At 35.8% G+C, this 14487-nt stretch overlaps 2 protein-coding genes across 5 annotated transcripts in view; both read right to left on the reverse strand.

Annotated features, from left to right (window-relative positions):
• The window catches only part of LOC126976256 (uncharacterized), a 162259-nt gene that overhangs the window by 142419 nt on the left and 5353 nt on the right, over positions 1-14487 (reverse strand). The gene's annotated exons all lie outside the window — the stretch shown is intronic.
• LOC126976279 (prohibitin-2-like) lies at positions 7166-8591 on the reverse strand. Its single transcript, XM_050824551.1, has one exon. The coding sequence runs from the start codon at positions 8460-8462 to the stop codon at positions 7587-7589; it is 876 nt and encodes a 291-aa protein (XP_050680508.1). The 5' UTR covers positions 8463-8591; the 3' UTR covers positions 7166-7586.

The raw sequence follows: 14487 nt of genomic DNA on the forward strand, positions 1-14487 counted from the left end.
CCGTGAAGCAGTAATGTGTAAGCATTACTGTGTTTGGGTCTGAAGGGCGCCGTAGCTAGTTAAATTACTGGGCAAATTAGCCTTAACATCTTATGTCTCAAAATGATGTATGAGAGCAATTGTAGTGCCGCTGAGTATTTTTGGGGTTTTGAGGGTGCACTCTCCTCTGGGACCAGCGCGGCAGGAGCCTGATGCAGAGGATTGTAGTGAGCGTAGTGTTAATTTTACGGCAGAGGAAGTGTGTGCGGTGATCAGAGGCATGGTGAGAGGTAAATCCCCGGGTCACGACAGCCTTAACATCGAGCACCTGCAGCACGCGGTTGTACACTTACCCAGAGTGCTTTCTATGTTGTTTACCCTGTGTTTAGGTCACTCATCTGCCTGATAATCTGATGCGCACTATAGTTGTACCAATAATCAAAAATAAAACTGGTGATGCATCAGATGTGAACAACTATAGACCGATCTCTCTGGCCACAGTGGTCGCTAAAGTGCTGGACAGTCTGCTCGGTAAACATCTGGATAAATACGTCTCGCTAAACGACGCGCAGTTTGGTTTCAGCCCGGGCTTTCCACCGAGAGTGCTATCCTGGCCCTCAAGCAGACTGTACGGTATTACACTAGTAGAAAGACCCCAGTATACGCATGCTACCTTGATTTATCGTAAGCTTTCGATCTTGTATCGTACGACATTCTGTGGGATAAATTAAGGAATGAAACGTCTATACCTAGGGAAATCGTGCTATTATATATGCATTGGTATAATATGCAAAAGAACTATGTAAGATGGGCAGGCTCTGCCTCGGAGGAGTACGGACTGGAATGCGGGGTGAGGCAGGGGGGGCTGACCTCTCCCAAGCTCTTCAGCCTGTATGTCAACCGACTGATCGATGAGCTCAGCAGCTCCGGCGTCGGGTGTCATATTGATGGAGTGTGCGTGAAAAATATCAGCTACGCAGACGATATGGTGCTGCTGAGCCCATCGATTGGTGCTTTACGAAGGCTTCTGAGAATTCTGTGAGTGCTATGCGGTGGCACACGGGCTCAAATACAACACGAAAAAGAGTGAAATAATGATTTTCTGGCCGGATAAAAAGCGATACACATTCGTTCCGACATTCAGCTTATGTGGTACAGCTCTAAATAAAGTTAAGCAAGTGAAGTATTTGGGTCACTGGGTTACCGAGGACCTCAATGACAATATAGATATTGAAAGAGAGCGCAGAGCGCTGTCTGTCCGATGCAACATGTTGGCCCGCAGGTTTTCACGATGCACGGAGACTGTTAAAGTTGCGTTTTTTAAATCGTACTGTCAGTCATTTTACACCTGCAGCCTATGGGTTAACTACACACTGCGGACATACCATACTGCATGCGCTGTCGGACCGGTGGGACTCCCCGATGCTGGATCGTTGGATACGGCTGCATGCAGTCGTATAGTAATTTACCGTCATCATCGGGAGGTCCACCCGGACCAGCCTGTTATTTTATTTATTTTCTAAATATGTGATTTAATAAGTAATTACTAACACTATTTTGTAAGTTTACAAATTGTACTAACAAATATGGATGTAATCTCATGAGTAAATCCGAAATAAATGATTATTATTATTATTATATCAGAAATGAAAAGATCCGTAGGTGAACCAAAGCTTCCGACATAGCCCAAATTATTGCGAAACAGAAAAAGTGCTTTTTCAGAACTCTAAAATTTATCTTCATCTGAAATCAAATCAAAATCGCTGTATTCAATCAGATCAAAGAAATGACACTTATGAATGTCAAAGCTATCTTCGTCATGATAGCTTGAAAACATGGACGTGATGAGAAAGTTCATGGTCACTCAGAGGGCAATGGAGAGGGCTATTCTCGGAGTTTCAGAAATTTCAAGAAATGATTACATCCGTAGGAGAACCAAAGTTTCCGATATAGATCAGTTGGTTGCGAAACTGAAGTGGCAGTGGGCAGGGCACATAGCTCAACGGACAGATGGCCGGTGGGACAGTAAAGTCCTCGAATGGCGACCACGTACCAGAAGACGCAGAGTTGCTAGGCCCCCCACAACATGAACCGACGATCAGGGCAAGATCGCCGGAATACGTTAGACTAGGGCAGCGCAGTACCGATTGTGGAGATCATTGTGATAAAAATGATGATAATGATGAAGTAAATTTACTTCTAGCTATAGTGGCAATAAATATATGCAGCCAGCAAAACTACAGCTGTCTCACATGTAAATAAGTACTGCTGTATATAAGATACATTATAATTGAAGAAAAACGGACAGACAGAAAACGAGTCGAAATAAGTGAAATAATAGTGGTGGAATGTTAGTTAATTATTTTAGAAATCATTAATATTATAATGAACCGGTGAGTGGTGTGACACCGATATTCATTCATGCTTAATATATTTTATATGTGTACACACACGAGCTCAACTTGTGTTTGAACTTTCAAACTAGATCTGCGTGTTAAGTTCGCTCACTTGAAAGTTGTAATACTATGATATAATACGACGGTAATATTATATTATGATGTGCAGGAAATTGATCGACCAAATTATGGAACGAACTTCCTTAGCTTTTTTTTAAGATAACGGTCATTGAATAACTTTTTCTTATGACTATAATGGACGACACGAGCAGGACGTACAGCTGACGTTAATTGGTACGCCTTGCCCATTACAATGCAGGGCAGTTCAGGATTGTTGAAATACTCAAAAACTCAGAGTGGCAATACAAAACGCTCGTCAATTGCCCAGTAATTTCAGCACATTACTGATTCACGGCAGAAATAGGCGCCGTTGTGGTACCCATAATCTAGCCGGCATCCCACAGGGTGTTATCCTAAAATGTTATTAAATGAATTCTTAGGAAATAATCATAATTATTGAAGTGTCGATTTATTCATGGCATCTCTCTATGTATATAAATAAAAATCAATACTTGTATCTTTATAATTTTTCTTTATCCTTTAATTCATGTACCTAAAGCTAGTGTATTTAAATAATATTTTTTACCAGAAATCCATATAACTCCACTTCATCCACCACTGGGCGATATTTTAAGCACAATATATTCAATACAATAACTAAATTAAGTGCATATTGTATTTTTTTATATGGAAAAGGAGGACAAACGAGCGTACGGGTCACCTGGTGTTAAGTGATCACCGCCGCCCACATTCTCTTGCAACGCCAGAGCAATCACAGAAGAGTTGCTGGCCTTTAAGGAAGGTGTACGCGCTTTTTTTGATCTTGTCTCTATGTTTTTCTCTCTCTGTAAAATATTTATGTATTTAGCATAGGTCACGCCATCTATCGATCTACTTATTAATATATGCAAAACAGCCTTGAACTTACGGGAACGCTCAACCTTGAAATCGTGAGTGACTTCGACTACCTAGGGTCTAACATTAGTAACACAGGATCATGCGAAAAAGAGATAAGGAGACGTATAGAGATGGCCAAAAATGCAATGTCCCAGATGCACAAGATATGGAGAGACCGTAACATCACGCGAAAACCTAAAACCAAATTGGTGACTTCGCTAGTTTTCTCCATATTTAGTTATGGAGCGTAGACCTGGACACTGAAAAAGGCCGACAGAGACCGAATAGAAAAAAAAAGCCTTTGAAATGTGGTGCTGGAGAAAAATGCTGCAGATTACATGGACCGCATTTTGCACCAACGTGTCTATTCTAAGAGCACTTAACGTCAAAACTAAACCTTCCACAATATCCCTTCGTAGGATGCTGGAATTCTTTGGACATATTGCTCGTAAAGAGGGTCATAATCTGGAACAGCTGATGGTGACAGGCAAGGTAGATGGTTGGCGTCCAAGAGGACGCAGTGCCACGAGATGGTCGGACCAAATACGATCTGCTCTAAACATCAACTTCCATAATGCCCTTCATAAGGCTAAGGATCGCAGCAGATGGAGGGGAATCGTACGGGAGAAACTGATGCAGCGGGGGAGTCACGACCCTCAGTAATGAGGAAAACGACGCGAGGAGGATATGCAAAACATGTCGCCAGTGTGCTACACAAAATATCTAATTTATATTCATCGCTTAAATTCGTTTTATTTAACATATTGTCTGTTATGACAATAATAATAATATTATGATATTATTATCATATACAAAGATAATTAAAATATATAAGAAGTCTTCATCCATTTAATAAATCAGTACATATTATAAGACAAAGTCCACCGCCGCGTCTGTCTGTCTGTCTGTTCGTGATTAACTTAAACATTTTACCAATAGATAGAGTGGTTTTCGAGGAAGGTTTTAGTATATATTTTTTTATGTTTTTGTATACATTAAATATATTTGTTGGAGGTGTCGGAAATACATAAGCCGTTTGGGAGCTTTCAACGAAACCGCTGTCTAAACGCTTCGAGATATAACAAAATGTATGGGGTAATGACATAATGTGTGGTGTGTGTGTCTTATATAGGTCTACAGAAAAGTCCGCGATGGCATTCGTCTATCTCTAACGGATAACATACTATATCTGACAACCTGTATAGCCGAGTAGTTAGCGATCCTACCTACTAAGCTAGAGGTCCCGGGTTCGAATCCCTGTAGGTGCAAGCATTTATATGATAAATATAGATGTTTGTTTCCGAGTCATGGATGTTTAAATGTATTTATGTAATAAATGAATATATGTATGTTTAAGTAAGTATATTGTATTAAATATATCATTGTCTTGTAACCCATAACACAGGCTATATATGCTTAACTTGGGGCAAGATAATTTGTGTAAAAAGTGTGTCAATATTATTATTATATTATATATCAGTTTCAATGTAAAGCGGGTAAGTCAAAGCTGTTTACACAAATACGATATTAATACTTAACAGTTTATTACTGCATTATATTATAAATTAATTCAAAAATTCGTTTTTGTTTCATTTTTAACTCATTAACATTGATTAGGTACACATCCGAAGGCTTTAGACTACATTATTCCCGAATACCTACATAATTTTTTTTCTATTGATAGAACAGTATTTGGCAATTTCAGCTTGTTGCTTAATATTTCATAATATTATTATCTAATTGTACTTTTGTATAAAGAACATGAAAAGCTTAGGACCTTATCAAAATACATCAAACATTTTTTCAATCCTTGTAAAGCGACAGATTTATTTAGTTACTAATGTTTTCTCTTTATTTCCGCTTCCACCTTTCATAAATTGAAATATTTAACAAAAAATTCTTTAAATTTTCTTTTACTACTCGCCATACCTTTATTAAGAGTTAACCTTGAGCCCAACAACCATATATTTAAACTTCAAATTAATCCACATAAAGAAATAGAAAAACTTACTGTACCTATGACTACATTAGTATCGATAAGTTCTACTAGAGGTTAACTAGAGGTTATGTGAGTCAAAAAAAAGGGCATAAAAGGCATTTATTTTCTCAAAATTGATTCCTTTCGAATTATTTTTGTTGTCATTTCTAATATACTAGATACTACTACCGCTTCGGAAACAAATGGCGCCCTGAGAGAGAAGAAGCGGCGCAAGAAACTCTCCCAGCATTCTTTTTTTGCGCTCTTATCAATAAAAATATACAATATTGTACAGTAATTTCTATCGCTATAAAATAATCATAATCTTGTCCCAGGCTGTCCGATCACTTAGATATTCAGCTGTGGAGTAATAGGATTTACGACAGAGCCATTTTTTTATAAAACATTTTTTTTATAGATAATGCCTGAACAATGGCTGGGACTTTATTATCTATACTAATATTATAAAGCTGCAGTGTTTGTTTGTTTGTTTGTTTGTTTGTTTGAACGCGCTAATCTCTGGTACTACTGGTCCGATTTGAATGATTCTTTGTTGTGTGTTGGGTAGTCCATTTATCGAGAAAGGCTATAGGCTATGTTTTTTTTTTTTCAAAATTAGGGATCCGTTATAAGATTACTATTTTGTAACACAAGGTGTAAAATCGAAAACCTATTTTTGCGTGCGCTGCAAAAACTATTGACAATAGAACAAAATGATGTACAGGCTATAATATAGGCAATATTTTATTACTTATAAAACTATCGCGTGAATTATACTTTATATGGCAACACAACGTTTGCCGGGTGAGCTAGTAAAAGTATATACATTTACCCTTACACTACCCGGAAGCCTACTAGAATAAGTAACAAGCAATCCCTTATTTCTAGTGTTATAATAATGAAAATCACTACTAAGAGCAAAAAGGTGACGACTTTTGTGAACGTATATTAAATTTTCGTATTACTATATATCATATTACTTTACATAATATTCTGTCGTTTTTGTCACTATGGACTCAATACACAATAACCTTATCAATAAACATAATTGGTATGACATGGTTACATATTTCATAACCAGTAAGTACTTTATGTAACGCGAAAGTGATTCACCTTTCAGACTACTCAAGTATCTAGAACATAAGTACAATGTGCTTATTACACCATCGACAATTCAATACTTTATTTTTTCAATGTATATTTTGATATAAGCTATCATTATTACGTTTTATAAGTTCTTTTGCTTATATTTGCTGCTTTTTGCTGGACATTACTCGATAAGCGATTTCAAAGCATTATTTATTTAAATTCGTAATGGAAATAAACAATAAACGTAATTGAAATATTGTGTGAGTTTCGAGCGCCGCTAGGACTACATGTTTTGAAATTATCATTTGAATGATTAGGGACAGAATGAAAAGATATTTAAACAAAATAAATAATGTTTAATTAATTTCCAATCCTTATGTTCTTGGAAATTTATGAATAGTTATATTATTAATATGATACATCAAAACTCACAAATCTATTACGAACTTTGAAATTATCTAACTGTCACGCCGGCCTGTCTGTCACTAACTAAAGTGACATCTGTGGTGCAGTAGTTGGAACTGTTGACTTACACCACGGAGCCCTAGGGTCGATACTCACCCGACACGTACCAATGAGTATACGGTTTTCGAATATGTAAGTTTATTCGGTAGGTACTTTATAAGGTTCACACCGTTTTGATTCCTCTGGTGTCAAAAGTGAATATGGGCCTCGGTGATCTACCTACCATCAGATGACCCTTATGAACGTGTATTGTCGCTTCCATAAAACATACAGTTACTAAAATCATATGAACAGTCACTGATGTCTTGGTCGTCATAAATCTAATAGTTTATTTAGTAAAATATTTGTTTTAAGACATAATATGATAACTATCAATCACACATTAGTTGCACGTCCTTGTCAAGGTCACACCCACAGCTTACATTAAGGTCTATTTTAGCACCAAAAATTTTGCTTCAATGGCATTTCATTTTCAGGTCATGGAAATTTTATGCTAACCAACGTCATCGGTGCAAACGAACGCGTATAAATGGTTCAGTTTTTTACAGCAATTTACTGTCCTTCACGAAAACTTGTTTTTCTATTGGTGAATTGAATTTTTTATCTATTTTCAATATTTTATGTGTCGCATATTTTTACAGAATGAGTCAAAGATAACAGATTCTTAGTTAATTTATTTTTAATCGTTTTTTATCACTTTGTTTTGTAATTAACTTTTAGCTCTACTTTTTCTTTATAGTTTTTTCGGAAAAGTCATCAAAAGAAGGATCTTGCAGGTTCAGTAGTAAGCTGTCTGCTGGCAAGAATGTTTTATTCTGTGACTTCGCTATGATTTTTGATACGTTCTGTGCCGCACGGATTTTCCTAAGCTTCAAGTAGCCAGGGCTCGTAGAAACAGCCTTGCCTAACATTTCAGCGGCTTCAGCTTCTCCCTCTGCTTGCACTATTTTCTGCTGTCGTTCTTGTTTAGCTCTTTCAACAGTGAAAGCAGCTCTCTGCGCCGCTTGCTGGGCGATCTGCTTAGCTTCAACAGCAGCCGAATATTCTCTTCCAAAACTCATCTCGGTTAACGAAACATCGTCTAGTATTATGTTGAAGTCGGCCGCTCTTTCCGCCAGCTCCCTTCTTATCAACAACGACACTTGATGACGTTGTGTTATCAATTGGGACGCGTTGAACTTCGCTACCACAGACTTGAGGACCTCGTTGCCTATAGACGGGAGAACCCGATCGTCATAATCTGTCCCAAGGTGTCTGTACATAGTGGGAAGCTTCTCAGCTTCAGGACGGGACAACACTCTCAGCGATATGTTCACAGTTTGTAGGTCCTTAGATCCAGTCGGCGATGATATTTTATGAGGTCGTGAACGAATATCGTAAATTATTGGATATTGAAACCATGGCAGTTTTAAATGCATACCTTCAGTTAGGATGTCATTCTGTACTCCGCCTATTCTGTTAAACATGATTGCTCTATGCCCGCCTTCAACGTTGAAAACAGTTTGCGATACTCCGTAGGCTGCAGCTCCAAGTACTGACACTGTCTTCACCATCCTAGTTACTGAGACTGGTCCACCTCTTCCAAACATCGCAGCCATTAGAAGTTACTGTGACTCGATCTGTCTTTAACTCTGGTGTTTCTTCTAATTCACAACAGGAAGCTACAATATGCGACTATCTCAGCACTTGTCTTGTATGTAACTAGTATACATCATTTTATGGCACACTGTTTACGTGCTAAGGCCGATTCATCTTATGACATAATTATGAGGTGGCTGTTAAAATTTTGACGACCTACTTATGGGCAGTGATATTATGATGTTTCAGTGTTAATTTTGAAACAAACTGGCTGGCAAAGATTGTTAAATATGAACTTCACCTTACAATTGAATAATAGTAAGAAGAATATAGTTAAAGAGAACTGGACCAAACAAATAATGAATTGGTTTAATAAGTTATAAAACTAGAAAATAGTGAAGACCATAATATATAAGATGGGAAGACGAAATTAGAAAAATAGGAGAAATGGAGAGACTCACAAGAAACAGAGAGTAACAGAGAAGGTTAGAGGAGACTTTTGCTAAAGTCAGGCAAACAGATTAGGTTGTCGACGTTGTCTGACTCGGCAGAAGAAAATTCAGCGAATACGACAAATTCTTATATAAAAAAATAAACTATATAACTTTTATTGAAGTAGGTGTTACCGCCTTTGCGCAAATCCATAATTATCCAAATGTTTTGTGCCAGAGTTTGGCCAGTCAGCATCTCCTGAGGATGCCTCGTGTAGAGGCGAAACCCGTGTCGAATTGTTTAAAGATATATATGTTATTTAAGTGGCGAAATTAAGACTAAAGAATACTCAAAACATTTGGATAAACTATATACTTCTCTGAAATAATGGCTTTTACTTTTAATATTAAGTAGCGTTTAAAAAAGGTGCGGTAATGATGGATTTAAATTAAGAGCAAGAAATAGCTGTTCCCCGCCCGGCTTCGCTGTAAAAGCCTTAGGGCTATCAGAACAGAGGAGGTTGTTAGTCGGTAGGGGGTGTTCACAGCTCAGCCGGACATATTGGCCCCGTTTCGAGGTCTGCAATACGTAAATGTATTTTTCATTACTATGAGTAAAGTAATGTTGTTTTGATCTGATTATTGGGTGGAAAAAGCTACTTCCCTCCATAGAGAGGGAAAAACTACTACAAATTACTTCCCACCTACGGGCCGGAATAAACTTTAAAAATAGAACTACTGTGAAGAGTTTTATGTAAAAAAGAACTAATAAAAAAAATGCTGCGGCCATGTGACTTTCTAAACAGCCAGTGTGAACTTAGCGCAAACTTCTTTGAGCGGAATAAACCGCAACAGTTACGCGGTAAGTTCCATATTTGAAATTTAAAAAGTCGACATAAATTGGCGGGATACTAATCTGTGCTTAGATAAACAACTAGTTTTATTTTCCTCATATTCGAAATGAAAAGTAGAGTGTTTAACTCGGGTAAAAGTATCAATTCCTACTCGGACTATAGCCGGGTCTAAATACCTCGGGAAGATTCTTTCGACCCTCGGTTAACAATCTACTATTCCTCCTCTCCGAATTTTTTTTTGCAAGAAATAGCCACCATATTTTAATTTTCGGCGCTATATTAATGAATTACTATATCTTCGGCTTACGTAGGAGTGTTCTGAGATAGAACCAACGACTTAAAGCATCCTATCGCTGATTTCCAAACATTTTCAATTATACTATAATATTATTACATACTTAAGTAGTTACCAAGGCGAAAAAGTAAAGTAGTATCCCTTTTGACACACACTGCCACACAGCTGCTATATAATATCTGGGTAAAAGTTATTTATTTAAGCTTATGTTCTAGGTTAGTTTTAGTTATAATTTTTCTTTTTTATTCTTATTTTTGTAGCTATGTAATGTTTTATGTGTGTGTCAAATAAAATATATTATTAATATTATTAAAAAATAAATTTTAACAGAATTTCTGTCTGTGTGACTTTGCGTTTGTGCACGCTATTATCATAAAAATCTAAACCGATTTGAATGCAGAAAGTATTTAGTGATTTATCGTGTAATTATAATTAGTGTTTGTTTCATTTAAATCAGAACAAAAAAGTTAAGTTGAGTGAAATTTTTGTTTACAGTTATTTATAATATTCATTTATTTATTAATATTTTTTATAATTTAATCTTTTTTATTTATATCTCCGAAATGACCTGACCAACTTTGATGGCTGAAAGATATCTTATGTTATAAAAGTAACTTATAAAAATGGAGAAGGGCTCTGTGATATAATAATCAACCCTTTTTCTATGAAAAATATGGTAATTGATATACTACCTACCTACCCAATACAATGCAGTGCCGCTCAGGATTCTTGAAAAACCCAAAAATTCTGAGCGGCACTACTACTGCGCTCGTCACCTTGAGACATAAGTTAATATAAGTAAAATATGTTAAGTCTCAATTGCCCAGAAATTTCACTAGCTACGGCGCCCTTCATAAACATAGTAAAGCTTACACATTACTGCTTCACGGCAGAAATAGGCGCCGTTGTGGTACCCATAATCTAGCCGGGCTTCCTGTGCAAAGGAGAACTGGTAACCCTTAAGAATTGCGGATAAAATTCTAATTCAACATAGCTACGTAAACGAACCAAAACTGAAGTCATGGTCGACCTGTCAAAGAGCTTGGAACACAACTATTATAGGTGTAATCATAATAACTACCAATATTAGATCGATTATTTACGAGAAAATGTGACGTCTTGCCCATTTACAATGCAATTTCGCCCAAGTTTCTTGATTGAACCTAAAATTCTCACATAAAGACATCTATGTTCTATATTGTATAGTGTTCCACCCTTAAAACACATTGCAAAGGTAATAAAATTAAAAATAAAACAAAAAATATTAATTTTAATTATCTAAGCAATTTTTTTTATGTAAAAGGAGGACAAACGAGTGTACGAGTCGGTACCTGGTGTTAAGTGATCACCGCAGCCCACATTCTCATGCGATACCAGAGGAATCACAGGAGCGTTGCCGGCCTTTAAGGAAGGTATACGCGCTTTTTTTGAAGGTACCCATGTCGTATCGTCTCGGAAACACCGCACACGGATGCTCATTCCATAGCTTTGTAAGTACACACATTAGTAAGTTGTAAAAGGTTTTAAGGTTTATAATTTAAAACTCCATAATTTAAATGAATTATTTTATAGAGTAAGCGTATTGAATAAGTTATTCTTTGTATTTATTTCATGGCAATTTTTCACGGTTTTGCATATTTTATGTACTCAATACAATATGAGCGGTCTATAATGTAAAACCATTGTAAGATCGAATAAATTACCTATTATAAACTCTTTACATTATTTAAGAAATGTAGGTATAATTATTTCAACCAAGTGAGTTAACTCAATAAATGTCTCATTTATATATTAATATCAATTATAAAAAATAGTATATTACGCACCTAGGGAGAAAAGTAGGTCTTTCTCACCCGCGGAATATTGCGTGTGGCAATGTCCTACTTATCGCTTCTTCTCTCGCGCCATTTGTTACCGAAGCGGTAGTAGTATCTAGTATATTAGAAATGACATCAAAAAGAAATCTAAAGGAATCAATTTTGAGAAATTTTAGAACTTTTATGCCTTTTTATCTCACGTGGTGCGTAGACGGTTTTTTTCCCACCTGGATATAATAGCTCGCTTTTGGTCCCTGGTACGAGGCACAAAAGACGTCTGGTCGAGAGTCGGCCACTTTTTGGCCTCGTACCAGGGACTAAAAGCGAGCTTTTCATCGAGGTGGAAAAAAAAATGGTTTTTATTTATTAAGCTACACTGAATAGGATCGATATCAACTAAAACTTATTTTGATGAGAAATGTGACGAAACAAGAAACATGTTCACCTAATGACAAGTGATATGCCCTCTCTATTACAACGCCCTAATACTCGGGATTCTTGAAGACAGAACAGTTTGAGAATTATTGCAGCTGCGCTCGTCACTTTGAAACATAAGATGTTAAGGCGAAGGGTAAACAGAAAACACGCAAACAAGGTGTGTTTAGACAAGTTTTGTGGTGAAAATATAGCATTTGGAGCTATGAACATTACTTAATCCTGTTACACATACCCTTAAGTCTTACTTGTAGGTTGCTAATGCTTGCTGTTGGTTAAAGTTAATACTCCAGAGCTATTATGAAATACCAGTTTTCTTTGAAGTTCAACAAGTTTTTTCTCGGAATGATGCATTTGTTTAGTATACTACTCTCATAAAAGTTGTTCTTATGGCTTTCACTTTTTTTGTGTAGGTACATTTATTCAGATTAGTAATCAATAATGAGGATTGTAAGCAATTAAGCTGTTTGCGTCTGTTAAAATGTTACATTTTCGACGCAATTTTTTTTTAAATATTGGCTTTCTTACATAGGAGCCGTGAACTCATATCGCTCAAGGTCGCCGGCATTTAGTGTCGCCTTAAGTCTCAATAGCACAGTAATTTCGGTAGCGTCGGTGACTTCAAACCAAAACACAATACTGCTTGGCAATTTCATTTTGACTTGACTTTGAACTTGCCCTTAGAATCCTTCCACTGGTGATGTGATGTGTGAGTGATAAATGCTTCATCAGCTTGCCTGCGGTGTGCACAGAATGTATGATATAATAATTTACATTAACGGAGTATTAACACGCTTGGTTGGGTGGAATATTACGTTTTGTATTTGCATACGATACCCAGTCCAGTTACAACTAATTAATATTAACTAATGCGGTAAGGTTTATAGAAATTTAATAGATTCTGATCGACATTCGGGTATTTTACATTATATAATATTTTAAAGGTGTTAAGTTTGTGTTTTCTTTAAAAGTGATCGTTAAAATTATATTCTGTAACACAAAGTGACGAGAAGCTTACGTTAATTTTGAGCAGCATAACAATTTCGTTTATGACTGAGCTAAAGATATTAAGTCAAAGTCATAATCTAAAATATTTTATAGACATAAAATCAACAGATCCTCGTCAAATTCAATCGCCAAAAATACAATTCAAATACATGTTAATTACACAAAAGTTTCAACATATATATGTTAAAAATAATACAATTCAGTAAAACAATACAAGGCTGAACCATAAAGTCCATAAAAAAAAACAACTACAATACTATTCCATTCCATATTGTAATATCCATTACGTATTCTTCAATACTGTAATAAGCTTCGACATAAGTCTGCGTTTAATAAATGATTTAAATTAATTTATTGATAATTCTAGTGTATCTACACTTTTGGTTAATTTATTGTAAAATTTAATACCTAATTGTTTATTTTACAGAGCTTAGTAGAGGGCACTATAATCTTGAAATGAAATGAAATTTATTTGCAGGAAACATTGTACTTAAGGTGTTAACAATATAATGGATAATCCAATATGTTTCGTCAATTGACATGCAAAATATGTTACAAAATTGTCTAAACACTAATCGTACTGTTATATTGAAACATGTCGGATTTCACAATGATATCAATAATATTTATAAAATGAAATTTTAATACTTATATAATATTATAATATGAGACGTAAATAACTTAATAATTCATTTAGTACCTATGTATAATATTAACAAATTCAATGTCATAAAAGTATATTAATTTACATATATTATTATCAAATAGACTAATTCATTTTGTATTGAAAAATTCATTTAAACTATAGAAGCACTTATTTGTTAACCACTGATGCAGTCTTCTTTTAAAAACTTTGAACGGTAAATCTTTCAATTCATTGGGCAATTTATTATATATATTCACAGACATGCTGAAACAATTTCTACTAAAAGATGCAGTTCTACAGAAGGGCATTATGAGTTTATTTGGATACCTTGTATTTAAAACCTTCTGGCTTTTTTTTGTATAGAAATCACACATATGTTTTTGAACAAATAGGCTTATTTCATAAATGTATAGGCATGGCAGCGATAGAATTTTCAATTTTTTAAATAGCGGTCGACAAGAATCTAGGGGGCCGGCTCCACAAACCGCCCTGATACACTTCTTCTGTCCAATAAATAAATGCCCTATGCTCACCGAGTTGCCCCATATGACCAATCCAT

The sequence above is a fragment of the Leptidea sinapis genome, chromosome 40 (assembly GCF_905404315.1).
Source record: "Leptidea sinapis chromosome 40, ilLepSina1.1, whole genome shotgun sequence".
In the NCBI taxonomy this organism is placed as follows: domain Eukaryota; kingdom Metazoa; phylum Arthropoda; class Insecta; order Lepidoptera; family Pieridae; genus Leptidea; species Leptidea sinapis.

Excerpts from the sequence above, each read along its gene's own strand:
- LOC126976279 (XM_050824551.1), bottom strand. The coding sequence starts at position 8,462 with ATGGCTGCGATGTTTGGAAGAGGTGGACCAGTCTCAGTAACTAGGATG.